This window comes from Canis lupus, chromosome 25, assembly GCF_011100685.1.
Source record: "Canis lupus familiaris isolate Mischka breed German Shepherd chromosome 25, alternate assembly UU_Cfam_GSD_1.0, whole genome shotgun sequence".
Classification (NCBI taxonomy): Eukaryota; Metazoa; Chordata; class Mammalia; order Carnivora; family Canidae; genus Canis; species Canis lupus.
The window spans coordinates 32,232,686-32,260,683 of record NC_049246.1 but is presented as its reverse complement, the minus strand read 5'-3'; the positions used below and the strand labels follow the sequence as shown (position 1 = coordinate 32,260,683).

Genomic DNA, 27,998 nt, shown 5'->3' with positions numbered 1-27,998 from the left:
AAAATAGATAATTAGAATCATTAAGGTTTGTCAAAACAGAAAATTAATATCTGGGTTTTTTTTTTTTCCTGCAAATGTAAAGCAAAGGACACAGTAATGTGAGACTTGTTTAGAGAGTTTCTGTCGGACCCTAGTACATGATTAACAGATGACAGGAAGCATGATCTTCCCCTATACCATGTTGGAAAGCATTCACAGTTCAATAAAGGAGTTGTGTCGAGTCTAGAAAGGTTGGCTGGGTGTCTTGCGTGTCCTCTTCTACGGACACCAGGCATTCTCCTGTGAAATTCTGCTTCTGCTTTCAGTTTGAGAATGAGTTGATCACAAAGCTGGACCAAGAGGTAGAAGGGGGCAGAGGAGATGAACAATACAAGATCCTTCTGGAAAAACTGTGAGTATTTCAGAAACAAAGCTTCAAGTTGACGCATCATTTAATGATGGAGGGAAGCAGGCTTCTGCTGTGCTTACAAACCAGTTGAGTAGTCCCAGAAGCACAGGGGTCACCACCACAAATGGTCCTCGGTGGGATTAATGGAGTTTACACCGTCCACTGCTGACGTTTGTTTGTCTGATGTGAATCAAATGTCCATGTTTTCCTGGCCAGCCTGGCCCCTCGAGAACAGAGCAGATGGAAGAGGGGGGGGGGAGGTACAAAGCGATGGCATTCTGCCCATGTTTGAATCGCTGAACTTCGCCAAAGGTGCCAGCGCCTCTAATTATGGCTTCAAAGCACCAATTTAAAGGAGGAAGGAAAAAACATTTCAAAGTCCACTTTACGTTTAAAAATACCATATGCCCCATCGAGGGCCTCTGAGAACACCTGTTAGATCTCCAGCCAGGTTGGTCTTTGCACTGCCCTACCCACCTCGCCCACATCTAACGTTCTTCTTCCCTCCTTTGCTCACAGTATCACCGCCACTCCCTACCCACCCACACATACCACACACACCCCTCCTGGCCTCTGAATTCTCCTTTGCGCATGTGGGGTTACGATATAAAAAGGCGGTTAAAAGCACTTGGATGTTGGCATTAGACAATCTTCAAATCTCGTTTAGCAGAGTGTCTGTTACCAAGTCCATGCTAATGGAGTGTCGCTGCTCAGGGTTTGTGCTGGTCACTGCTGCCATCCTCAAGAAAGGACCTTCGTCCTCCGTGGTGCTCACTACCTAGACTACTCATTTCTCGTGTCCTCTGAGCCTTTGTGATACTGACCAGCTGTGGCACCTGTTGATTGGGTTTATGCCTCTGTCATTTTGTTGCCCACCTCTTTCCAGGGAGTGGCATGTGCTAGAGTATGCTTGGGGACAGGGAACTCCCAACTCGGTTTTCTTTTTTGTTTTTTTAAGATTTTAGGAGCCAGCACACTGGATGCTGAGAAATGGAACGGAGTTGATGACTCAGCTATATTTTGAAGAACCAGAAGTCTTTCTGATTTTTCTTTTAGTGGATGACAAGACCTGTTCATTGATCTTTTCATCATGTTTCCATTAGGTCTATGTGTTTGTGTTTCAAACCTTCCCACATTATGATTTTTATATTCAGATCTTGTACAGGAGTCAAATGGGAAAATTATATACATTTATATATATATATATATACAAAAAAATTTACAAATGATGAACTACCCCTATTTTATTCCCAAGATGAGTTTTCTCTGTAATTTTTTTTCCTTCATTCTTCCTGAATCACTAACTCAGAAAAATATGACTATATGAATCTCCAGTGTTCAAGAGTAATCCTAAAGTCTGTGCTAATTCCTTGGACCCATTTCTTTCTCTTTTTTTCTCTTGTTCTCCAAGTTTCCTTCTAGTTGTCAAATCTAAGAAGCCCCTGTAGAATCGTTTTGCTCTATTTGGGTCCAACAAGAGAAGATTTAGCTCAAAAGTTTATCCTCAGCTTATTTATTTATAGTTTTGCATTTTTGTTGTTGTTAAATAGCAGTTTTGTCTGAAGAGGCACGTGTGTGCATGTGCACTAGATTGCTAGGGTCCTCTAGGTTGGGCATTGATTCAAGGCTTTCCAGAATGCCCACAGGATGCCCTGAAGTGCTAGGCTTTAGGGAGAATAAAGACATAAAAAGATGGATCAGATAGCATACACAAATCTTTTGGGCAAAGACAAAAGCAGAAAATAAGTACAGATAGAGCTTCAAAGATGGGCATTGCGGGCTGGGATTCTAAGTGACAATGGGACTTGAGCCAAAGCCCTGAAGACAAAGCAGAACTTGAGTCACTAGGAGGTACAGCAGAAGCCAAGCCGTGGGATAGGACGATGTTACAGGAAGGGTGTGTATTTCCTAGTCTGGCGCCACCTGCTGCTAGGCCCTTAGACGGTACTCATTAGCTGTACTGGAATGCCAGACAGTATGGAACATGGCTATTTATCTACGCTTCCACCCTTCCAGGCTCCTAGAACATTGCCGGAAACATAAATACCTCTCCAGCTCTGGAGAAGTGTTTGCATTCCTGGTCAGCAGCCTGTTAGAGCACCTCCTGGACTACAGAACCATTATCATGCATGATGAAAGCAAGGAGAACCGCATGAGCTGTACTGTGAATGTGCTGGTAGGTGCCAAGCCCCCAGGTTGGTGAGAGGGCACTGCTGGGTCACCCCTGCAAGCATAACTCAGTTCTGAGTAGTCTGAGTAGACCTCACAGACTCAAAGGTATCCTGGGGCCACCTCAGTGGAGTCTGTGTCCTGCTGAGTCCAATTGGGACTGCTGACTCAGCTTTGCATTCGGATATCAGTTCCCACAGACATAGGGATGAAGAGTGAAACAAAAGGTCTTGGCTCAACTCTTACTCAAAAGCCACCCTTCATGTTTTTCTCTTCTTGTTTATATGTGGTTGCTTTGTTGTTGGAGATATTGGGCATAGACAAATATGCTTCAGAAACACTATACCGTGAGGAGAGAGTCTATGGAATACTCATGGTATAGAACTCTGTGGTCTTGCCTTTCCCTATATATGCAACTGGGACCACAGACCTCAGAAGTTTAGGCTGCCATGCATTCCTCTGCTTAATATAAATGAAGAGCCTGATTCCACTGACTCCTTGAAGAAGAAAAGAGACCATGAGTTGACTCGAGTATCAGTTGGCTCTCTGTTCACATAGAGGGTTTCCCTCACATTTTTCAAATGCATGGTCCTAAAAAAATTCTTCAACTTACCTTTATAAATGGTCCCTCCCTTTCTTTGTGGGGGTATTTGTTAAAGGGAGACAATAACCTTTGGGAAAATGACACTATTGAAGAACGGAAATAGTGATTTGGCCATTCCCATAGCTAGCTTCTCAATAACCTTTGACTTACATTGGTATTTTTGCTCCCCCTTTTTTTGGTAGAATTTTTATAAGGAAAAGAAGAGAGAAGACATATACATAAGGTAAGCTGGAGGAGACTTCTGCTTTTGCCATTTATGTCATGGCTTTTTTATTTATTTCTTCAGTAAGCAAATACTCAGTCCCCACACCATGCTTGCTCCTTTGAGAGACACCAAAAGTATATGAGATGCCCCCTTCCCCCTGAAAAGGTCAACTCTTTGGACAGATACATGAGTACAGTCTGAGGGGGTGCAGAGGGAGGATGGTGTTGGGGTTCTGGGGAAGGATAGAAGACCTGCCAGAGCAGTCAGGAAAGGCTGCATAGGGCAGAGGCATAGATAGACATGGACCTGTCAAGGACTGTCAGCGTGGGGTGCCGGAAGCCCTGAGCATGAAACAAACTTGGACTTGAACTATATGCATTTTCTTGAGGAGAGGTTCCATAGCTCTTATGAGCTTCCCAAAGGGGTCCATGACATTTTTTTTTTTTTAATTAAGCACCGCTGGGTTAAAGGGTGAGTACAAAGTAGAGGAGATGGAGTGGGAAAGACACACAGGCAAGAAACAGCACAGAGGGATAGAGGAGAGGGAAAGAGGGAAGTGTTGGATCCCTTCAGCTATGAGAAAGGAGTAAGAGAGAAAAGATGGGGAAGTGGGCTGTGGCCTGGTTGTGGAGTGAGCTGAACCTGAATGGCAGAGTGCCTCCTTCCTCCTTTTCTGACCAGGTACTTGTACAAGCTGCGGGATTTGCACCGAGACTCTGAAAACTACACAGAGGCCGCCTACACCCTCCTCCTACATGCAGAGCTTCTGCAGGTAAGTGGGTCAAGGATGCTTTGTTTCCATTGGGTGGAGGTCAACTGTCCAGCCCTTTGGGACCAGATCCTACACACTTCATGATTTTTTATGGAAAAGCCTTATTCAAGGGAGATTCTTTTATCCAAGAGCAGTCGTATGCTTTCTAAACAAGTGCAGTTAATTTTCTGACTGACGTTGGGAAAGTGTCGATTATAGTTTATTTAAAAATCCTTTGGAAGCAGAGCACAGCTTACAGGTCTGTCTAGTCATTGACAGTCTAATGGAAGAAATAAAATACATGTTGGTTAATATATGTAAAAAAAATTCTAGAACTGCCAAGAAATGAGTTGTAAATGAATGTAGCAGTATTTCCCTACTTAGACTCTCTTACTGAGTAAAAGTAGTGTGCCATGGATATAAATGCATCTATATGTCATGGATCCCAAGTAATTATTTTGGGCTCTGACCAGTCCTCTGACTTTGCATTCATGTATTACCTGTTCTTCCCACATCACAGTCTTTGGATGACTAATAGACGACTCACACTTCACATGGCAGTAACAGAAGCTGTTATTCCCCACTGTGCTCTTGGATCCATTCCTACCTCTTCTTTCTTCCCATTTTACTAAAGGCCACCTCCGTCTACCCAGGCGCTCAGGCAAATAAATGCCTGTTGTCATCTTTGATTCATCCTCCCTTGTCAAGCCTGAGCTAGAACTGTGGACCTGTAGCATCTGTGAACACCTCTATCAAGGCACATACTTACCTTTTATTTATTTATTTTTTCTGAGGTAGGAACAATTAAGATCTAGTTTCCTAGAAAATTTGAAGTTTGTAATCCAGGATTGTTGTCTGTAATCACTATGCATTAGATCTCCCAGGTTTCTGTCTCAATAATCTCTCCCCAGTGCCTCTGCCTCCCAAGCTCCTGGGAACCACCCCCATGCCCACTGTTTTCATGTGTTTGGGTTTTTTTAGAGTCTACATATAAAAGCTGTCCTATAGAATTTGTCTTTCTCTGTTTGAATTGTTTCACTTGTAATACCCTCAAGGCCATCCACATGGCCCAGAATGACAGAATTTCCTTCTTTCTCGTGGCTGGATGACATCCCATTGCATCTATATTCCACATCTTCTTTTTCCACTGTTGGACATTTCGGTTGTTTCCATCTCTTGGCTACTGTGAATAATGCTGCAGTGAACACGGCAGTGCAGAGATCTTTGAGAGATCTTGATTTTACTTCTTTTTCTATCCACTTTTCTTTATCTTCACTGCTGTTGTCCTGTGGTCCATTGTCTCTGAGCATGACAGTAGCCCCCTATTATATCTCCCTGTCTCCATTCTTGCCAGTAGCAATTAATTTTCTTGTAGCATTCTTAATTTTTATGTTAAAAATAACACATGTGCATTGTTCTTAGCTTTGTCATTAAAAACAGGAGTCCTGTGCCTCACCATCCCCCAGGGCAGTCATTCACAATTCATATTTAAGTTCAGAGCACTGAAAAGCTTATCCTGTATGGGATGGAGGGAGGACATGTTGACTGTGGCATGATCACAAAGAGTGTCTGTGACTGTAGGTCTTTTCATTTGTTGTGCTCAGAAAGTTAACTCTCTACCCTGGCAACAAGTATGAGGTGTGGATGCAACTCTTTCTTCCCAGCTAGCTACTGAATTTAGGGATGCGGTGTATTAAGTATAGCCCATATTTTCCTCATTGGGATGATATTCCATCATTGTCATGTAGTAAATTGCTATATAAGGCAAGTCTGTTACTACATTTTGTAAGGTTCTGCATGGTCTGGATGAATGCTCTGTTCACGCACCAGTGCCACACTGTTTTATTTTATTTTTTAAGATTTTATTTATATCTTCATGAGTGACAGAGAGAGAGAGAGAGAGAGAGAGAGAGAGAGAGACAGGCAGAGGGAGAAGCAGGCTCCACACAGGGAGCCTGATGTGGGACTCGACCCCGGGTCTCCAGGATCAGGCCAGGGCCGAAGGCAGCGCTAAACCGCTGAGCCACCCGGGCTGCCCTCCACACTGTTTTATAGTGTGTTTCATTACCTGGCACTTACTCTTCATTGCTATTCTTTTTCCAGTTTGCACCCTATTCCTTTTCGTTTATTTTTCCATGTAGATTTTGGAATCTTGACATTTAAACATTGATAGAGGAAGAATTTCCATGTTTTTGGAGTAGCATTTTCTTACCCAAGAACATGATAGGACTTTCCATTTGTTTTTTGTGCCCTTCAATGGTGTGTTAAACTTTTTAGTAGAGAAGTCTTGCATATTCCTTGTTAAGTTGATTCCTAGATATCTTTCCCTTTTAATTATGGGAAAATACACATAAAATTTACTGTTTTAGCTATTTTTAAGTGTACCTTTCAGTGGCCTTATGTACATTTCATGTTGTTTGCTTGGTTACCTTCTCATTTGGGGTTTATTCTTGTTGGGGTCTTCTATCTTCAGCATGGTTATCTTTTCATGGGAAATCCATCTGTAAATTTCTAAATTTGTTAATTTTTATACCACTACTTATTTCTCTCATTATCTCTGATAGTTTTTTAGTTGGCATGCTTCATGAAGGAATGGATTGTGAAGAATACAGTCTGTGTTTGCACACGCTTGTAGTTTTACCCCTTCCTTCCCATTTTTATACTTCTTTTTTTTTTTCCTTTCATCCCGTTGCCTGAGTGATACCTTTGGTGAACAGCAGTTATGCTGGTTGGCAACCTCACCTCATTCCTGATTTTTCACAGGGATGCCTCCAGTGGTTGCCCGTTTGGCATGACACTTGTTTTGGAGCTGACATGTGTCTTGTGGTAGGGGGGCAACTTTTTTGTTTAACAAATAATCTAAATAATGTGGCCGAATCAAAAATATATACAAATATGTCTGTGAACTTTTATTGGCCAAATAGTTGCTACATTGACCGCCTTTGGTTAATTCATTTAATTAATCAGTGCATTACATTAATTTCTTTTGTTCCCTTTGTTTTTCAGTGGTCTGATAAACCCTGCGTACCCCATTTGCTTCAGAGGGACAGTTACTATGTCTATACCCAGCAAGAGCTTAAAGAGAAGCTGTATCAAGAAATCATATCATACTTTGACAAAGGCAAAGTGAGTGTTCATTTGTTTGTTTTCATGTTGGGGGAAGTAAGACATTGACTGCAATATCGCAGTTTTGTTTTGTTTTGTTTTGTTTTAAAGATTTTATTTATTTGACAGAGAGCGCATGTTCATGCACAAGCAGGGGACTGGACAGAGGGCTAGGGAGAAGCAGGCTCCCCACTGAGCAGAGAGCCCAACATGGGGCTCTGTCCCAGGACCCTGAGATCATGACCCAAACCGAAGACAGATGCATAATGGACAGAGCCACGCAGGTGCCCCTCACAGTGCAGTTCTGATGCTAACTACCCACAGCATAGATCCCTCAGGTTAAGCAAATAGTCCCTAGTAAGACAGCCCCCACTTCAGACACCAGCCACAGTTCAGGGGTCTCTGGGCCACCCACATGTATCGCCAGTTAATGATAAATTGGGGGAGGGTGTCCTCTGAACCCTTCAAATTTGATAATATGCTGGGACGACTAACAAAACTTGGAAAGATGTCATGCTTACAATCACAGTTTTATCTTCAAGGACACAAATCAGAACCAACCTATTGCAGAAATACACAGGGCAGGGTCTAGGAGCATTCCAGATGCAGAGCTTCTGTGCCCTCTCCCTGTGGATTCAGGGCACGTCACCCTCCCAGCAAATTGATGTGTCCACCATTAAGAATCTCACCTGAGCCTCTGTGCATTTTTTTGGGGGGGTTCCATTTGAAGGCTTCATTGGTTGAATCTTTGGCTGCATGAGTGAAGAACTCAGTCTCCAGAAGCCTTTTACTCCCAGAAGATCCAGCTGATACATGCTGCTCAAGGCCCCAATCTTCTAATCCCACGGACTACAGACTACAGTTCTGGCAAGGCCAGCCCCCATTCTGAGACTATCTAGGGACCCACTGTGAGTCATCTTTTTAGTATCAGCTCAGGTGTGGTCTGAGGGGCCCATCAGAAACAACAAAGACACTCCCTTCACTGGAAAAATTCCTGGGGTTTAGAAGCTCCCTCCCAGAAACTTGGGACAAAGATCAAATTCTTGATTTTAGAACAATGACTCATGACTTTTTATTATTCCCATGTGTTTCTTTGAATTCTGTTATTTTTATTTATTTTGTCTATTTTTTTTTAATTTTATTTATTTATGAGAGACAGAGAGAGAGAGAGAGAGAGAGAGAGAGAGAGGCAGAGACACAGGCAGAGAGAGAGAGAGAGAGAGAGAGAGGCAGAGACACAGGCAGAGGGAGAAGCAGGCTCCATGCAGGGAGCCCGACATGAGACTGGATCCCGGGTTCCGGGATCAGAGCCTAGGCTGAAGGCAGTGCTAAACTGCTAAGCTACCGGGGCTGCCTGAATTCTGTTATTTTTAATGGGAGAGCAGATGGATAGATAAATTAAGGTAAAGAAGTCAGTAAAAATCAGTTATGTTGAGGACACTTAGCTCAGTGGAGCCCAGGGCCCCTCTTTCCATAACCGTAATTTACCTTTCTAATATTGCTGAATGCCAGGAGCTAGGACCATCATTTTCAGTGTATTCTCTAGAGATTGTTGGCCTGCACCTGGTACACATCCCACCCCCAGGCCACCACTTGCCTAGCACCATAGGTAACAAGCAACATAATTGCCCAGGGGCTCTCATAAAGATAAACATGTGAACTAAGCAGGAAGGTATTGAGTCTCTGATCAACTGGACAAAGCATATCTAGCTGAAAGGCTTTTAAAATGGGGAAAAAATACAGAAGGGGGAGGGGGAGGAAGAAAAATCCCGCATGCTATCAAAACAAAACAGATCCTAGATTTGACTGTATCAGAGGCCTGGAAAGTTCTTACAGACTGCTGCCTCCACCCACTATTCCTGATTTAGTAGTAGAACCTATTGGTTAAATAAATAAATAAGCCAAGGCAACCTTTGGAATGTGAAAGGATATTTGCAAATGACGCGTCTGATAAAAGGTTAGTATCTAAAATCTATAAAGAACTTACCAAGCTCAACACACAGAAAACAAATATTCCAGTTAAGAAATGGGCAGAAGACATGAATAGACATTTTTCCAAAGAAGACTTCCAGATGGCCAACAGACACATGAAAAGATGCTCAGCATCACTCATCATCAGGGAAATACAAATCAAAACTACAATGAGGTATCACTTCACACCTGTCAGAATGGCTAAAATTCACAACACAGGAAACGACAGATGTTGGTGAGGATGTGGAGAAAGGGGAACCCTCTTGCATGTTGGTGGGAATGCAAACTGCTGCAGCCACTCTGGAAAAACAGTATAAAGGTTCCTCAGAAAGTTAAAAATAGAACTACCCTATGACACAGCAATTGCACTACTAGGTATTTATCCAAAAGATAGAAATGTAGTGATTCAAAAGGGTACACGCTCCCCTAGTGTTTATAGCAGAATTATCAACAATAGCCAAATTGTGGAAAAAGTGCAGATGTCTCCCAACTGATGAATGGATAAAGAAGATGTGGTATGTATCTGCAATGGATAAATGAAACCTTACCATTTGCAATGACAGGATGGAGCTAGAGTGTATTATGCTCAGCACAATAAGTCAGAGAAAGACAAATAACCATCATGATTTCACTTATATGTGGAATTTAAGAAACAAAATAGGTGAACATAGGAGAAAAAAAAGAAAGAGGCAAACCATAAAACAGACTCTTAACTATCGAGAACAGAGGGTTGCTAGAGGGGAGGTGGGGGGATGGGGTAACTGGGTGATGGGCATTAAGGAGGGCACGTGATATGATGAGCACTGGGTGTTATATGTAAATAATGAATCACTACATTCTACTTCTAAAAATAATATTACACTAAATGTTAACTAACGAATTTAAATAAAAACTTGAAACAAAAATTAATTTTTAAAAAAAGGCAGATAATCATCATGATAAAATAGTTACCATCTATTTAGTGCTAGTTACTGTTTGGGGTAATTTCCAGACTTTTTTTCCCCAGTTTAATTCACCCTAAAGCCCTATTAGGTAGATATATCTTTTTCACAAATGAAAAACTTGAGGCCCAGAGAGCAAGTATATTTGCTCAAACTCTTTGGTCTCTGCACCCCTTTTCCCTCTTAAAAATTATCAAGGATCCCAAAGAGCTTGTTTTCACATGGATTACATCTATTGATACTAAGAGTATACTTAGAAATTAGACAGAAAATAATAAGTATTTACTTATTTGTTAACAACAAACTTTTCACTATTAATATAATCGTATTTATTAAAAAATTACTATATTTTCCAAAAAAATTAGTGATATGAGTGACCTTGTTTGACATGTTTGCAACACATCTCTTTAGCGTCTGGCTTAGTAGGAGATGGCAGAATTCTCGTATCTGCTTCTACAGCCTACTGTGGTATTACATGTTCTGTAGCTTGTGGAAAACCCCACTGTATGAGAGAATGAGGATTGAGAAAGGCAAATGATATTATTATTACTAAGATGATAATTTTGACCTTATGGACCCCATGAGGTCTCTTGGAGACTCCCAAAGACCAGGGACCACACTTTGAGAAGCTGTGTGCCAGGCTGTTGCCCTGTTAACTGGCATAACTAGTATTTGGGGAAATGAGAGAACTTGACTTTTTTGATACTGTTGATGGGCTTCCTGCTCCAGGCCCAATCAATCTGGAATGATTTCCATATGGCACATTTCAGAGCCTTTTCAGAGATCCAGGCCCTAAAATTGCAAAGGGGGCAAATTTGGCAAAATTTGATTTTAAAAAACTTAATTTAAAAATGTTTTACAACTGTATATGAACTGCACATACATTCTTTCAGCAGTCAGAAACAATGGAACACAGCACCTGGTTAATAAGAATCAAGTAGGAAATTATCAGATGCTGTGTTATTATTTGGCTCAGATACCAAATATGTGAAGTAGGCCATAACTTACATGGTCACAAGTACTCTAAGGCATTTTTCTTAAAACTCTGTTTGACGAAGTAGGTAGTTTGGTCAGAAGTAGGGAATTAACCCTCAAAATTGGAGAAACAGTTTACTAAGTTCTAGACAACAGAATAGTTAGCCTTTCTTCCATTTTTCCCCTCCTCCCAAGCAATCTGATTCAAAGCACACATGCACACAAAACACACACACACCCCAGAGCCAGCACTAGAACCAACACCAACTTCCTTTCCCCTCCAACAAGACTTTCATGCTCTCGGAACCCAGGCTTTGCAACTGGTTCCTCTCCGCTCTCAGTGGTCTTAATGCTTTGCCCTTTAAATGCAGTATTGCTTTGTTTGGGACACATAGCATTCTTCATGTTCTTGCAAACAGAATTACAGAAGATGCCCCTGGCAAAGCAGCCAAGATACAGTAGCTTTATCATGTCAGAAGAAAAGGTTTCATTGATCCAGGAGGTGAGGCGTGGTGAGAATATCTGCAGAAACTCAACCCACCCGAGTCCTTAGTCATTGTCAGAGGCTCTCCCATGGCTTTCACAGATCAGTGACTACTTTGTTCACCACTCATAACCCTACTTTTCTTTTTCCAAAGATGTGGGAGAAGGCCATCAAGCTGAGCAAAGAATTGGCTGAGACATATGAGAGCAAAGTATTTGACTACGAGGGCCTTGGCAACCTTCTGGTGAGTCCGGGTCAGAATGTGTCAAGTGCCAACAGGCGTACTAAAATTTGTGTTTGTGAAAATGTTTTTGTACGTTTGAGAAAGTCAAGATAAACAATGTTGTTTACAATGGAAAAGTAAACCTTAAAAGAAAAATGAAAAAAAAAAAGATGAGGTCCAAAAGGTGTTATCATTATTCCTCCAGATTATCTGTGCTAAAGGGCTCCAGATCCTTGCCTATAGACCTTTCTCCCTTCTCGGTGCCTTTTGTTTCTCTAGGGTAGGGACCCTCCATGTTCCTGACCCATCTCCCCTTTACCCTCTCAGTTACTCTGCCTTCTGTGAACACTATACATATTTCAAATATTTTCTGACATCTTCTGTTCATCAAAATTACTTGTTTGTGGTTCACATCCTCAGGGTCTGCTGAATGAATGAACTGCTAACCTTTGAGCTTTGGGGAGTTTTGCTTTTTTGTGCATGTGTTTTTGGTTTTTTTTTTTGGGGGGGGGGGTTGCTTTTTTTTCCTCCCTTGTGCACATTTTGCTAAGTTGTAAAATGCTTCTGCTGGATCTTGATTCTCAGATTTTGCCTCCCTCCTCCCAAAATGTCACTAGGGTGCTATACTTTTACAGTTCCATGAACTTATGTGTTAGTCCTGGCCATTGGCACAAGTCAACTATTTAAAAACCATATAGCAAAACAAAAATAACCCTCTAAAAATGTCCAGTGGTGGGCCAGCACACATTGCATTTGATAATTTTTAGTAACAGAATCGCAAAACGTCAGGTCACCCATTGTTATGTAGTAATAACGGTTGACCTTTGAACAATGTGGGGTGGGGAGCTTAGGGGTGCCAATCCCCCCACCAACTGTTGAAAATCCGCATATAACTTTGACTCCCCTCAAACTGAACTACTGATAGCCTATTATTGACTAGAAGCCTTATTGATAACATGGACAATTGATCAATACATACCTTGTATATGTATTATATGCTATGTCCTTACAATAAAGTAAGCTAGAGAGAAATGTTAAGAAAATTGAAAGGAAGAAAAAATGTTCCCAGTACTATACTGTATGTATCAAAAATATCTGCATGTAAGTGGATTCATACATTTTAAACACCTGTTGTTCAAGGGTCAAGCGTAGTTTATTTGAGGGGAGAGTTGTCAAGGTAACTTTGAAAAGAACTTGCTGGTGTGTTGTACCATCTTCTGCTACATACACACAAAAATCACTTTAAATTTCATGAACTAAATGGAGCTGTTAGTGATAGAACACGTTACCCTGCTACAAAAATATTGTGCTAGAAACCTTCACCTAAATAAAGTATGTAATACAGTCGTGGGACCTAGGGGGGCCTAGGGACATGCCCCAGAGACCCCAGGTCTGGCTACCTATTTTTCTTTAAGGCTTGCCCTCAGCCCTGGCTGGGAAACCTGTTCCCCTGGGAAGGATTAAAGCTAGGGCTGGGACCAGATACTGAAAAACAGAACATCACCACCACCTTCTGGGCACTTGTTGCTGAGCCAAGGACTTTTATCTAAACCACCTGTGTGAACCAAAAAGTTCTTTATCTTCTTTTCTCACGTCTCTGTTTAAGTGCAGCCACCCTCTGTGAATCTCAGAGAGGGCTTTTTAACCTTTTGGGGGTACTGAACCCTCTTCAGGAAGCGGGTGATAGCTACACACCACACGGCCTCCCTCCACAGAGGAATGCAAAGGCGAGCATCTTCCCACAGGCAACGTCAGAGATTGCCAGACCCTCTGAGGCTCATTCACGGGCCCAGGTCCAAACTCTTCCATCCCAGAAAGGGATAACTTTTTGGCCTACAAGATAATTTCCTAAGACTTTTCATTTGTGTGTTGGCCCATGGGAAACAACAAAGCAAATAGTCTGATCTTCCCCACCCCTCCGTGGTGCCCTTGTAACCTCCCTGTGGAATGTCTTATTTTGTTTTCCAGAAAAAAAGAGCCTCATTTTATGAGAACATCATTAAAGCAATGAGGCCTCAACCTGAATACTTTGCTGTTGGATACTACGGACAGGGCTTTCCTTCTTTCCTCCGGGTAAGAAACCTCAGGGTGGTCCTCCAAGCCATTAAGCCATGCAGTCCGAAGGAGGGAGGGTCTTCATCTCTTTTCCAGATGGACCTTGTGTGTTAGCAGCTGGAGGCCTGAGTTCTCACTGTGGGAGGTCGGGGAGGGAAACCACTTCCTGCGTGGCCGGCCTCTTCACCCCACACCCCCAGCCTTGGGGTTTCTGGCAGCTTTTTTGTAAAATGACTTTTCCCAGGTGGAATGAAAAAGGGAAAAACAGAACCATCCCCTCCACTGGTCTGCTGCTACAGCTCAGGCTGGGGAAAAGTGTGGATTGATGTATTTAGTTGTTTATTTTATTTCCAGCCAGAGCCAGTTTGAAAGCAAATATCCCGAGGACAAGACTACGAAAGTTTCACAAAAATAAAAACAGGTGTTGTAATAGTGAGAAGGACCATGTGTTTTCTTCCTTCTCAAAATTTTCTTATGTGATACCGATTTTAAAATCTAAAAACCAAAATCTTATTCCCTCCTACCCCTCACTCCCCTGCACTCACAAAGGAAGCCTCTGTAGAGCTGGCTGTATTTAAACACATTATCCACTTTCCTTCCGCTGATTTAAGAAAAAGTGAGAAAGGAAGCACTTTACATTTCTCATAGTGCTCAATGAGGAGGAAACTCATTCATTCAGTAACTATTTACTGAGCACCTACTGTGTGCCAGGCACATACAAGGCAGATAATAATCAGATATGGTCCTTACTCTCGTGGAACTTACAGCCTCATGAGTGTAATGTTAATAGTCACACAAATGAATGGAAATTGAAACTGACCAAGAGGGGAATTCTAGGTTATAAGACTTGGTTAACCAGGGAGTATTTACCCAAGTAACATAAAAACTTATGTTCACACGAAAAAAAATTGCACATGCTTGTCTATAGCACCATTATTTATAATCAACCAAACACTGGATACAACTCACATGTCCCTCAATTGGTGAAGGAATAAACAAACTGTGGGATAGCCAAACAATGGAATTCTACACTGTAATAAAAAGGAATAAACTCCTGGTACACAAGCATGTGGATGAGTCTCTGATGCATTGTGCCAAGTAAAAGAACTTAGATCATAAAGTCTACATACTTGGATTTTATTTCTATGGCATCTGGCCAAACCAACATTTACAGTAGAGGTAGAGACAAGAGGCATCATCATTTTGTATTTGTGGGTGAGGGTTGGGTTTCAGAGGCATGGGGAAATTTTTGGGTGGTGAAACTGTTCTGTATTTTGATTATGATCATGGTTATGTTTGTCAAAAGTCACAGAATTTTACACTAAAGAGGGTAGATCTTACTATATGTAAATTATGCCTGAAGTTTTTTTAAGAGTCAGGAAAGACTTCCCAGGGAATTTCTGCTTTGGCTGCAATTTGAAAGGCAAGCTTGGAGTTACAGAGATAAAGGTGGTAGGAAAAAAGCCTTCCAGGCAGAGGAAGTGGCCAACAAGAGCACGGCAGTGCCCAGGAATGAAAGACCAGTGCGGGACCAAAGGCAGTAGGGTGTGCGGGGAGTTGCAGCACGGGCTGTGGGGAGAGCACCTATGGCGGGGCCGTGGGGTTGCCCTGGCTGTTTTGTCAGCATCCCAAAAGCAGGAGGGATTCCTCTCATTTTGGATTCTGTGTGCTGGCAAGGTCATCATCTGGCTGGTACGGACAGTGGTTGGATGTATATAGATAGCCACTAGAGACTATTGCAGATGTTGAGAGAAGGAAGGGAAGGCAGGTCGTCCTTAGGAAGTGGCTTTAGAGAAAAATGGAAAGATTTAGAATGACAGAGTAATGGCATTTGATGATTATTGTTGGGACATGTGGGTGAGGAAGGAGGGAGGTGACAAGAATGATTTCTAGGAAAAAAAAAAAAGAATGATTTCTAGGTTTCTGGCTGCATAACTGGAAGGACTGTGGAGCCATCCACTAAGACAGCAAGACTAGAAAAGAATAGAGTCCATTCATTGAATAAATATTTATATATTTATTGAACTCTTACTCTGGGCCTTGCTGTTTTATAGGCTTGGGGGCACAGTCCCAAACAACCCAAATCCTTGAAATTATGGAATTTATATTCTAGTTTGGAGACACACAAAAAGTAAGTGAAACATTTAGCACATCTGATAGCCTAGAACAGTGCCACACCCCGTGTAGACACTCCATAAGTATCATGGAGAAAATGTCGGGGCAGGTGAAGAGAGAGGCAGGTGATGGGGGTGGAGTTGCAACTTTAAGTAGAGTGAATGGAAGATATCAGTAAGAAAATGACATCTGAGCAAAAATTTGGAAGAAGTGAGGGAATAAGCGAGGTGACCATTAAGAGTTGAGATGTGGTGCCAGGTGCAAAAGCCAAGAGGTTGGAGGATTGTGAACAAGAGGGCAAGTAGGGAAGGATGGGTAGGTGGCTTGGTTCCCAGTCACAGATGGCCTTTCAGATCTTTATACATTCTTCATGTAAGTCTGGCTTGGACCATCCTTGGTGTGAGGTGCATTTGGAACATCCAAAAGATGAGAGTCAACAATTTGGTACAACGGACCCAGAACTCAGTTTCCAGACTGGAGATGAAGTTGGTGGCTTATTCAAGGTTGGATGGGATAGTGCAGGGAAAGAGAATGGACCACCAAGAGGAGAGGGTCTGGAAAGGAGCCTTGTAGTGGGTTCTAGTCTGAAATTGGCTGTCAGTCTCGGTGGGCCAGTCCCGATAAGGCTGTGGCGCCTGCTGGCCGAGTGTGTGTGTGTGTGTGTGTGTGTGTGTGTGAAAGAGAGAGAGAGATTGCTGTGTCACATGAGCTAAAGGACATGAGCTGGAGACAGCACCAATTCAGTGCAAAGATTAGATTTTCAGGTTGAGAGAGTGGGGTCTCCATCATCTGCTGGGTGACTGTATGATTTTAACCAAATCCTGAAACTTCCAAGTTCTCTGCTGTGTAAGTTAGAGAAATACTGCCCACGTCACAGGGCTGCTTCGGAATGAATAGCGTACCAGCGTGCTTTATAAACTGTAACGTGGTTTGTGGGTGTCCTGTGTTGTCAGAGTGCACGGAAGCATGTAAAATCCTCGGAATGATGTAGCCTACATGCCCTTCTGTGTTGTGGATCATTTTGCCAAATTTAGATATTTAGAATATCTAAAACTGCGTCTTCCTCTTCACCTCCTACCACCACCACCACCACCACCACCACCACCAGCCCGCCCCAGCCAGGCCTCCTCCTCCCCTGCTTCTGGCAGCGGCACCACTGCCCTTCCTGCTCCAGGGCCAGCCACCTCAGAATCCTCGGTGATCCGCCCACCCCACCCCCCCATCTTCTTTGCCCTTCACCAGACACCAGGGTCAGACTCCAGATCCTGCAGCTTCTCCTTCTCCCACTCAGGCCTGCCCAGGATTCCAATGGTTGGCAACACACCCCACTACCTGCTGAGGTTGTTACACTACTGCTTTCATCACGTCGCTCCCTCCTGCCAGAACCTCCAGTGAGTTCCCTGGACTGTGGGAACTGAAGCCTGCCTTCCAGTGTTCTGGTTCATCCACTTACTTTCTTCTAGCTCCATTCCAGACTTTCTGCTCGGTGGCCCCATCCTTTTCCCTTGCCCTGCTGGTTGACCACCCCTTCTCTTTCCCTCTTCTTACACTCTCCCTCTATCTGGGCCTGGTCAATCCTGGGTCTTCCTTGAAGCCCTCTCTTTCAGGCCATGCTGGTCTGTGCTGACCTCATGCTTGTCTGTTCCCTTCACATTGCTGTCCACATCTTACATTCAGTGCTGCCATATACTCTGCTTCCTTACCTACTGCAGCTTTGCCCGAATGATCAAATTTCATAAGGCATGGATTAGTCACATAAATCTTTTCCAGCTTGGAAAAACGTCAGGGTCCATTCCAGAAGATGTGGCAATTTTTACTGCCATCAGTATTAATCCTAGGAGGTATAGCGCCTTCATGCTACTTGCATGATATAAAATGTCATACTTCCTGGTTTTCTGTTTCTGTCCCCCAGAAGGTGTTTTTTGAGAGTAGGGTCAACATTATATCCCTAGTGTCTTAGCAAATCCACTGCTTGTCCAATACATATTTGTTACATGAGTAGACAAGGGATTTTTTAAAAAACATTTTCGAAGACAATATGGTCCCAAGGTTTAGTTAAAAATGGATCATGTATGGGCTGCCAAATCTGAGCACTCATCTGAGCAGCATCAGATGAGTAGGAACCTTCGAAACATGGCTGCATTTAAACTCGCATGGACAGCTGCAGCAAGGAGTCAGATTACACCCATGCCTGGAGCCTAGGAAATCTCTTTCTTAAAAAAAAATCCAATTTTATTAATTTTATTAAACATAAAGAGAATGTAGATTGAGATGGAGAGAATAGGATTTGGTGCAGTTAGATTCTGTGAGCCTTTGGTATTGCCATCCACAGTGACTTTCAGGATTGCCTGGGGACTGCTATAAATTATTTCTGTTCTCTGTTAACGGAGATTTGTTGTGTTCACTCTCTTCACACTTTGTTGTTCTCTAAGTCAGTGACATTCAAAGTGCTGGTCCACAGCCAGATCATGATAAGAGGACGGCTTGCACATGAATCAGTGCACTACCTTCCTTCATTGAGAAGGTCTTGCTATGAAAAAAAATCAGCTATGTTCCACAGCGTGCCTGGTGACATTGTGGATCCTGTACTAGGGCACAAGCTCATTTCCTTGTGGATCAGTGCAGACTGTTTGCAGACCAGCTGTGGTCATGGGGCCACATTGTGAGAAGCACTGTGGAGGCAGCTTTATGCCTGTGACTTAGCTCCCCCAGTAAAACGTGAACTCTTGCCAGATGTGATGGTTGCTGCAGGGTAGATATCTGGTGAGAACTTGCTGGTGGAATGCACTTCAGCCAGCTGTGCTAGGGAGGCCCGTAGCTTCCTCAGCACCAGGATCTCTAGTTGCCTCTTCACTCTTCACACATAATCACTCCCCTTGCTGTCTCTGATCTGCAGAACAAAATCTTCATCTACCGGGGGAAGGAGTATGAGAGGCGAGAAGACTTCAGCCTGAGGCTGCTGACCCAGTTCCCCAATGCCGAGAAGATGACCAGCACCACGCCCCCGGGAGAGGAAATCAAATCGTCCCCAAAGCAGTGTATCCTCGCCTTGTGGAGACATGGCCTGGCCCAGCCACAGAAGCTAAGGTTTCAGTCATGTCTCTGCACATGGTTATGTCCTGTGCTCTGACCACTCATTTAGCTGTTCTGCCTCAGTTTTCCATTCCTTGTAAAAGCTTTGGGACCCTGACATCCTTAGCTCATGGCTATGAAGTAAAGGAAATAGATAATAAGCAAATCTTGAATATGAAATGTTTTATAGCAATAGGGGGAGCTTGAGGATGACATGGACTGCTTGTTCAGAATTCTGGGTTCTGGGTAAAGTTATATAGCTCTTCTTTTGTCACAATGCAATGACTTATTGAAAAATTAATTATATACTTTCTTTAAAAAAAGAACAAACACCAAGAGGTCCATAACAAAATTATTTTTAACTTTTTTCATAAGTTTTGTGCTCAAATAAAAATGTTCTAAAATTGAACAGTTTTCAGAGAGAGGTGGATAAGCCAGAGCCAGTGCGACAGGTAGATAATAAAACGGGCTCTGGAGCTAACGTTTGCCTGGGTTCGAGTCTCAGATTACGTCAACTTGGGCAAGTTCCTTGATTTCTCTGTGCCACAGTTTTCCCATCTACAAAATAAGGATGATGTTCATCCTTTCTCACAGAGTTCTTGTAAAGATTGAGTAAACATAGGTCAAATACTGGGAATAATACCTGGTACATAATAAAAAGTCAGTACATATTGGCCATTATTATACACCTAGGTTGGTAAGTAGCTATAGAAAGATCGTAGAAAGATCGACAATAATAATAACAGACCAGTAGACAGGCACACATGTAAGAGAGCAGCAGCCTGCTAATACATAGCAGGTGCTTGGAAAGGAATGGTCTTCTAGGATAAATCCTTGTTTGGGTTATATGGGTTCAGAAAAGAGTGGAGGTTCCTTCATGATATGGGAATGATGAGGTCTTCAGGAACTGGATTTAGGATTTCCTATCGCTGGGCCCTCAATCCGCTCTGTCAACTAGACCAGTGTAAGGCACAGCCCAGTGGTTCTCAGATTGTGTCATACAGAGAGATTCTAAGTCAGCAGCTGTGAATTCTAATACTGCATCTGAGTACATGTCCATGTGTTTCTGCGCCCAGGAGGCTGCACACTGCCCAGAAGTCCCGGCAGTCGCTGTTTTAACCAGACACAAGGCCTTAAACTTGAGTTTAAATGCTGTAGATTTTGAAACAGTATATTTGCACTGGCAAGAACAAAAAAAAAGTCATTTTTTTTTTTAAACTATCAAGTCCAAGAGACAGGTCTTCCCCCCCTGAGCTGGGTTTGAAGCCTGACTTCACCGTGAACCAGTTGTATGCTCTGGGTTTTCTCGGAGCCTTAAATTCTTCGTCTGTAGGAGATTTGTAACATCCGACTGTTTATTGTTGTGTTTATTGGTGGTAACATATTGAGAACCTAGTTCAGCACCCAGCTATGGCCCACCATAAACAAGGAAGATCCAAAGATACCAGAAGTTCCTACTGCGCAGGCTCTGGCATCTGGCTGTTTCAGAGGCCTGCTTGGCCAAAAGAAATGATTTAAAACTGTTTCAAATCCCTTTTCCTTGATATTTCACTGAAGCCTATTTTCCTGTGGCAAGATTGCTTGCCAGGGGTCTGACCTAAAAATGTCCTAGGATCATGATTTAATAAGGCATTTTGGTAATACATAAGGGAACCTCGCTTTCAGTGCAGTCCTGGCGTTCGGTAAAAAGGAATAATTAATGCAGGTGCCATTTCCATGCAAAGCAGGGAGAACAGGTGGTCCTTTCTGTGACAGCGTCATGGCCCTGCCCCTTTTCCTTCCTTAATGAGCTCCTCAGACATGCAGTGTTTCACCGTAAAGCCAGTGATGAGCCTGCCGCCCAGCTACAAGGACAAACCAGTTCCAGAGCAGATCTTAAAGTAAGTGGGGGTTTTTTGGTTTTAAAAACACTTTCCCTCTCACATACTTTATCTGGAGTACATCAAAACCAAAGTCTTGGAAGCGCCTGGGTGGCTCAGTCTGTGAAGCGCCAGACTCTTGATTTCAGCTCAGGTCATGATCTCAGGGTTGTGAGGTCAAGCCCTGAGTTAGACTCCGCTGAGCACAGAGTCCACTTGATTCTCTCTCTCCCTCTCCCTTCACTCATGCACACTCTCCCTCAATCAGTAATCAACCAATAAAATCTTTAAAAAAACAAAAACAAAGCCTTAAACTCATTTGGAAGATCTTCTGTTGTCTTAAACCTCTGGGTCTTGTATAGCAGGATCCCGCAGACTGGGTGACTTATAAACAACAGCCACTTATTTCTCACAGTTTTTGGAGGCTAGGGAAGTCCAAGACACCAGCAGATGTGGTGTCTGGTGAGGACCTGCTTCCTGATTCACTGACTTCTTTCTCACTGTGTCTCACATGGCAGAAAAGGCGACAGAGCTCTCTGGATCTCTTTTATTAGGGCACTCATCCCATGCATGAGGGCTCCACCCTCATGACTGTGCACCTGCCACAGACACTGCTTCCTAATCCTATTGCATTGAGGGTCAGGATTTCCACATGTGAATTTTGGCATTCAGACCACAACTCTTTATTCTATTTTCAGTATAAAATAAGCCTGGTAACTCAAAAGAGATTTGGGAGGTCTTGGATTTTTTTTAGGCAGACAGAAGGAAATTAGGAATTTGACTGTTAGGTTTCAGATCTCCTGGGTTTTATTTCTACTCAGAAGCACTCTGAGAAGTGGGCTGACCTCACCTTGCCTGGTGGGGTCCCCAGTGATCAAAGGCCTCACGCTTTTTCCTGAGAAGATAAAATGCTAGTAGAATTGTGATAAAAACATACAAATGAAAACACAAACATGGATATAAATACATATACCTTTTTAAATAGTAAACTGGAATGGATTCATAAATAATAAAATTAAGATTAATAAAAATAAAATCAAATTGTACATCTCCTCCAGCCTTCACTAGGGAGACTGTTTTGAGATTGCTTAGTGGATAACACTTGGTCTGTGTAAGATGCGGCCCAGGTTTTACTGAAGTCTGAGCAAGGACTGCTTGTTCTAAGAGAAACTACAGCATTGTGGCCATGTCTTTCTCCAGCTACTACAGAGCCAATGAAGTGCAGCAATTCAGGTATTCCAGGCCATTCCGGAAAGGAGAAAAGGATCCAGACAATGAATTTGCTGTGAGTCCACCCTGTTTGCCCTCTAAAACAGCGTAAAGTTGACATCCAAATGAAGGCTTTCCACCTAACCAATGCAGACAACAGAAACGATGGCAGCCCTGGGGATAGAGGTGCTACATGCTTACTACTTAGACATCAGGCCATCCCAGTGGAAAACTCTAGACTGGAACCCACCCCAAAACTGGGCTCTACCATCGGGCTCCAGTGCTGCTGCCAGTATCAGCAAGTCACACTTCTCTGGACTTCACATTTCCCCTCTGGAGGGTCAGAAGGCCCAAGTAGATGATCCCTGGTAGTTTTAAACCTCCAGAATCCTCAAAATATGGCCCATTCACTAAGGAAGCATTTGTGACTAGAATCTCACTGACCTCAAGCAGAGAGTGTTGCTCTTTTACCCAGGAAATGACATTTCCTATTTCCTTTCCTTCCACCAGACCATGTGGATTGAAAGGACCACATATACAACCGCGTATACCTTTCCTGGGATTCTCAAGTGGTTTGAAGTCAAACAAATTTCAACGGTGAGTCATCTGAAAGTGGAACTCAGAAAATTCTTTGTATCTCCAAATATAATAAGAGCCTTTGTTAAGTCCCCTTCTAGCCTCCTCTGGCCAACTTTGTTTTCCAAAAGAGAAATAAAAGGCGTCTTGTATAATAGAACTCCTTTGTACAACTGATGTTACAAGGCCAACCCTAAAGGTTACTCACAGTGAATGACTCTTTTATGAGCAAATGAGTCTTGTCTCCTCATGATCCTGCCAGTGCACCAAACCATTTTCGGAATGTCTCCTTTGAGTTTGCCGTCAATCACATTCTCTCCCAGAACGTTTCCTCTGCTTTCATTCGTGGCTAATCACATCACCAGTCATCCCAGACTCTTCCTTCTCCATCTTTCCCCAAAATTTCCCCCTTTACCTTTTTAAGATTCATTAAGTCTATTTTCTTTATTTCCAGCTCTACTACTGCCATACCCTGTTTTAGTCTCTCATTCATCTCTGGTGGATGCCATGGAAAAAGCCCCCTCGTTGGCCTCCTGCCTTGGCCTTCACAGGCCTGTTTTCCTCACTGCCTCCGAGCGTGAGTTCCACAGTGGAAAGCCGACTGTTTTATAACCTTGCTATGGCTCCCCAGTGCCTAGAGCATAAAGCCTCTGTTCCTTAGCACACACATGCAGAGGCTTCGTGACTCAGCTCTGCCTGAGATTTCCTTTGGAATCTTCTGGAACTAAACTCATTCCATGTTATTCCAACCCTTCATAACAGTGGGGGCATTTATCTTTGCCCAGAATGCTACTTCTGAACCTAACTACCTCCCATCAAAATTCATTTTAGGTATAAGCTTCACCTGGAAGGCACCTCTGAAATTCCCAAGTGGGTTAGATGCCTTTTCCCTGTGCCCTTTTGCAACCTGGACTTATTTCTAACAAGTTACTCCCATGCTTACATGTCTTGAGACCCCATTATAAAACCATAGGCTCCTCTCAGCCATGAATTAGATTTTAGCCAGTGCTGTAACTGTGGAGCACAGCGCAGTACTTGACATGTGATACACTTTCAAGAAATAAATCTTGAACAAATCTGAACTGAAATTTGATATGTTCCATATCACTAGTAATAAATTATTTTTCCAGTAAGAATAGGATTTTTGGATAGAGACTTTTGGAATCAAGGCTGTAGTAGACAGTCATGATGGCTTTCAATGGGGAAAGTGAAGAAGGTGATTTTTCTTGAAACCTGCCTTTGAAGACATTTCTACAGAGGTTGCCCTTCTGAATCTTTACTGAATCTCATTTCACATTCATCCAAAATTCAACTTGAATATCCTAACACATCCCATGATTTCTGACTTCTTTTAACCACGGAACCATACTAAGGTGACTTATGTATGGTTTGAGTGTATGGCTTCCAATATCATTTCCCTTTTCTCAGGCAAGAAACATCAAGCCTTTTGCCAGGGAACATTTTGGGTGCTGCAGAAGTATCTTGGATCAGATAACCCATTACTTTGTCATCGATCTTCTCAAAAATCTCTGAGAAAGCTCTGCTTAAAAATCAATCATTATTATGGCTCCAATTTTTTTCCCCCAAAATTCCTGTGGACACTTTGCACCAAGAAATAATCACTGCTATTGCTCTAATTTTTAGGTCACTCTTGTACTTCCCAAGAGACTTTAAGTAGCTTACTTGGCAACTTAGCAAAACCATTTCCAATTAAATGTGGTATCTAAATAAACAACCTTGAGAAGCAAAACCTCACTCTTCTATTGCTTGGTGAGGATTTTATACCTTGTATTTTTTATTTTTTTTTTAAGATTTTATTTATTCATGAGAGACACACAGAGAGAAGCAGGCACCATGCAGGGAGCCCGATGCAGGACTCAATCCCAGGACTCCAGGATCACACCCTGGGCTGCAGGCGGCGCTAAACCGCTGCACCACCAGGGCTGCCCGATTTTATACCTTTTAAAAGGCACACTGAGGACTTCTTTTCTGTCTTTGATGTGAGCTCACAAAATGCTCTTCCTCTCCCTTGTCCTCTGTCACAGGAGGAAATCAGTCCCCTGGAGAATGCCATAGAAACCATGGAACTCACCAATGAGAAGATCAGCAACTGTGTGCAGCAGCATGCCTGGGACCGAGCCCTCTCTGTGCATCCTCTCTCCATGCTGCTCAGTGGCATCGTAGACCCGGCTGTCATGGGGGGCTACTCCAACTACGAAAAGGTGAATCCTGTGCATCTCCATGCCTCTCAGTGGCACCATGCAGCTGGTCAGTTAGTTTATTAAAGCTTCTCTGAGAGATTTTTCACTCTGCCATCTTTACAAGTGGGCAAGTGAAACTAATGAAAAGCCTGTCCCTGACCTCACACCGATCTAATACACCATGTCTGCTTGATTTACCTGCTATTCCCTCTCCCAACCCCTCTCAGCCCTGAGAGTTAGAAAGTTTACAGGTTGACTCCTCTGTAAGGGTGCTCTGGAAGTGGAGAAGCAGAGAGAGAAAGGCAGAGCTAGGCTGGGAATGCCCACCCCAACTTGGTGTGCCATAGGCTGTATGGACAAATGCTGGACCCGGCTGTACCCTTAAATTAGTTCAACTAAGTGTTGTATCTTATTCTGGAAAAACAAGAAAAGAGTGCTCACCAGATGTGAATCCATTGCATAGGGTTTGGATGTAGCACCATTTAAAATGGAGGTAATTGGAGCACCCACGTGGCTCAGTCAGTAAGGTATCTGCCTTCGGCTCAGGTCATGATCCTGGGGTCCTGGGATCAACCCCTGTTCCAGGCTCCCTGCTCGGTGGAGAGTCTGCTTCTCCCTCTCCCTCTGCCCCACCCCCTGCTCATGTTCTCTCTCTTGCTCTTTCTCTCTCTCCCTCTCAAAATCTTTAAAAATAATTTTAAAAAATAGGTAATGGATTCAATAGGTAAAATTCAGCTAAGAGTAATTAATTGAGGCAGGATTTTTAATTGTTCAGTTGTTTTCAGTGGCTAAGTAATTTTGGAGTCCTCTTCCTAAATATAAATAAATATTTGACTGCTGCACCCCTGTGGCATAGTCTGGAGAGTGAACAGAAAGCAGAGAAGGTGGACGAGAAGGGCGAGGAGACTTTAAATGGGCCAATTCTCTTATTTGCATTTGTACACAAGTCCTGAGAAGACCAGGGCATTAGAATCAGCCACTCCTGGGACCCAATCCTGGCTTGCCATTGGCCCCTGTGGGCCCTTGGCTGAAATACTTCACCTCTCTGAGCCCCCTTTTTTCATATCTGAAAAAAGTAAGGAAAATAAGTAATGCTTGGGAGTGGCTGGTAGCTGAGGAAGGCATCTTGTGTATAAGGAACATCACAGAGCATTTGCCATATGGTTGAGCCCTGATGAGGGTTGGTTTTCTTCCTCCCTCCTGTCCACTCAGAGCCAAATGTGATCTGAATGTCCTTCCTGAGTAGAGCTGCTAGTGCTCTGTGACTGCTATAACCATCTTTCTTTTCCTTTCCCATCAAACTTTGAACCTTCTTCAGGCCTACGACCCTCAGCAGCTGGGAAGGACTCCACACCAGAGGCCGATTCTAGTGTGCCCATGCTAGGTGTCAGTACCAATCTCCCCTGTAATAACGAAATTCAGCATAAAACCAGGATCCAGAATACAATACTTTGTTATACCTTAATGATGTTGGTATGTTTTTTTCGTATAAGCTAGGCCAACTGTGTTTTTCCAAGTATTCTTTTGTTTGTTTACATAATCCCCCTGAACTCAAATTCATATGTGCCAATATCTGTGAATAGGATATAATTTCATAGGAAGGTTTTTCCAATGTCATTGGCTTCTCATTGAAGTTTTTTAAAAAGGGGAAGTAGGGCAGGTAAACATAAATTTCAGATCTTTAGCTTAAAATACTTAGTTTGTACTTTTAATTAATATGTATGAGTTGTGCATTTCTAAACATAAGAAAAAAGTAAACTCATTGATCACCAGTGACCCCCATTGCAATTAATTGGGGAGTCCGTCATCGCCTACCTATATGAATGACCTATCTTAAAGCAGCCCATTAATCACTACCTGAGTTTTAGGAATGCAAGTTCTGTTTACTGTAATTCATCAGCCCCTCTCTGTTGCGAGGCAGGACTCTCCTAAAAAAAAATAATAATTTCAGAGCACTCTGCTCCAACATTTGACTCAACCCGATGTTTGGGGAATTTCAGTGCATTTTATCTTATATCAAAAAAAATTTTTTTTTAACTTTTGAAGATTTAAGCTGCTTGTCTTTGGAAGGTAAGGGTGGATGAAGGTTTAAGCAATACTACTTTTTCATTCATTTCTCTTTAAATATTAATCTGGCTAGAAAGAGTGCTCTCAGATGTGCTCGCTTGCTTCCTGTCTGTGATACTTGACCTGCATTTATTTATATTCCTTGTTGTGTTAGTTTGCTGGGGCTGCCAGAACAAAGGCACAAACAGGTTGACTGAAAACAATAGAAATATATTGCCTTACAGTTCCGGAGCCCAGTAGTCTAAAATCCAGGTGTCAGTAGGATTGATTCCCTCTGAGGGCTATGAGGAAGAATCTGGTCCCCACCTCTCTCCTAGTTTCTGAGGGGTTGCTGGCAACCTGCAGTGAATATCCTTTGTTTATAGATGACCATGTTGTCCTTGTGCCTCTTCACAATATGTTCACCGTGTCCAAACGTCCCCTTTTCACAAGGACAGCAAATATATTCAATCAGGGGCACATGGGTGGCTCAGTCAGTTAAGCAGCTCCCTTTGGCTCAGGTCATGATCTCAGGGTCCTGGGAACCAGCCCCGGGTCGGGCTCCCTGCTCAGCAGAGTCTGCTTCTCCCTCTGCCTCTGCCTCATGGTCTCTCTTTCTGTCTCAAATAAATAAAAAGGACTTCAACTTACGAATTGGGGCAAGGTGGAGGCCACAGTTCAACTCATAATATCTTCCCACAGGTGGAGTTTGCATATACTTTTTCCACACAAAATGAGCTGATCCCTGATCATTTTTTTTGGGGGGGGGGGGTACTGTATCCTGTAGTTTCAGGACCTTGGGTCTCATACAGAGGGTAGCTTTTAAAGTATTGGAAAAGAAGAGTGAGGGGAACTTTGAAGGCTGGTCTTTGAAAACACTCTCAGAAATAATAGTTATGGTACAGGGAGAAAATATATAACTCCCTTTTAGGACTGTATTGGAAATGTTCACCACAGACTTTTTTTTCCCTAATGAATGGTCTTTAAAATGGTCTGTTCCATAACACCTATGTTTATAGTTTGAGTTTGGGTTTTATTTCACTATTGTA

The 27,998-nt window shown here is 42.9% G+C and overlaps 1 protein-coding gene across 3 annotated transcripts in view; it reads left to right on the top strand.

Moving 5' to 3' along the window:
- The window catches only part of DOCK5 (dedicator of cytokinesis 5), a 211,719-nt gene that overhangs the window by 167,471 nt on the left and 16,250 nt on the right, over window positions 1-27,998 (top strand). For all 3 annotated transcript variants that reach the window (XM_038573778.1, XM_038573777.1, XM_038573779.1), the window contains exons 34-45: window positions 306-391; window positions 2,405-2,564; window positions 3,344-3,384; window positions 4,048-4,138; window positions 7,124-7,243; window positions 11,748-11,837; window positions 13,785-13,889; window positions 18,883-19,024; window positions 20,857-20,938; window positions 22,118-22,202; window positions 22,637-22,723; window positions 24,748-24,924. In XM_038573778.1, the coding sequence (XP_038429706.1) occupies window positions 306-391; window positions 2,405-2,564; window positions 3,344-3,384; window positions 4,048-4,138; window positions 7,124-7,243; window positions 11,748-11,837; window positions 13,785-13,889; window positions 18,883-19,024; window positions 20,857-20,938; window positions 22,118-22,202; window positions 22,637-22,723; window positions 24,748-24,924 (1,266 nt within the window). The remainder of the gene's footprint in view (window positions 1-305; window positions 392-2,404; window positions 2,565-3,343; window positions 3,385-4,047; window positions 4,139-7,123; window positions 7,244-11,747; window positions 11,838-13,784; window positions 13,890-18,882; window positions 19,025-20,856; window positions 20,939-22,117; window positions 22,203-22,636; window positions 22,724-24,747; window positions 24,925-27,998) is intronic.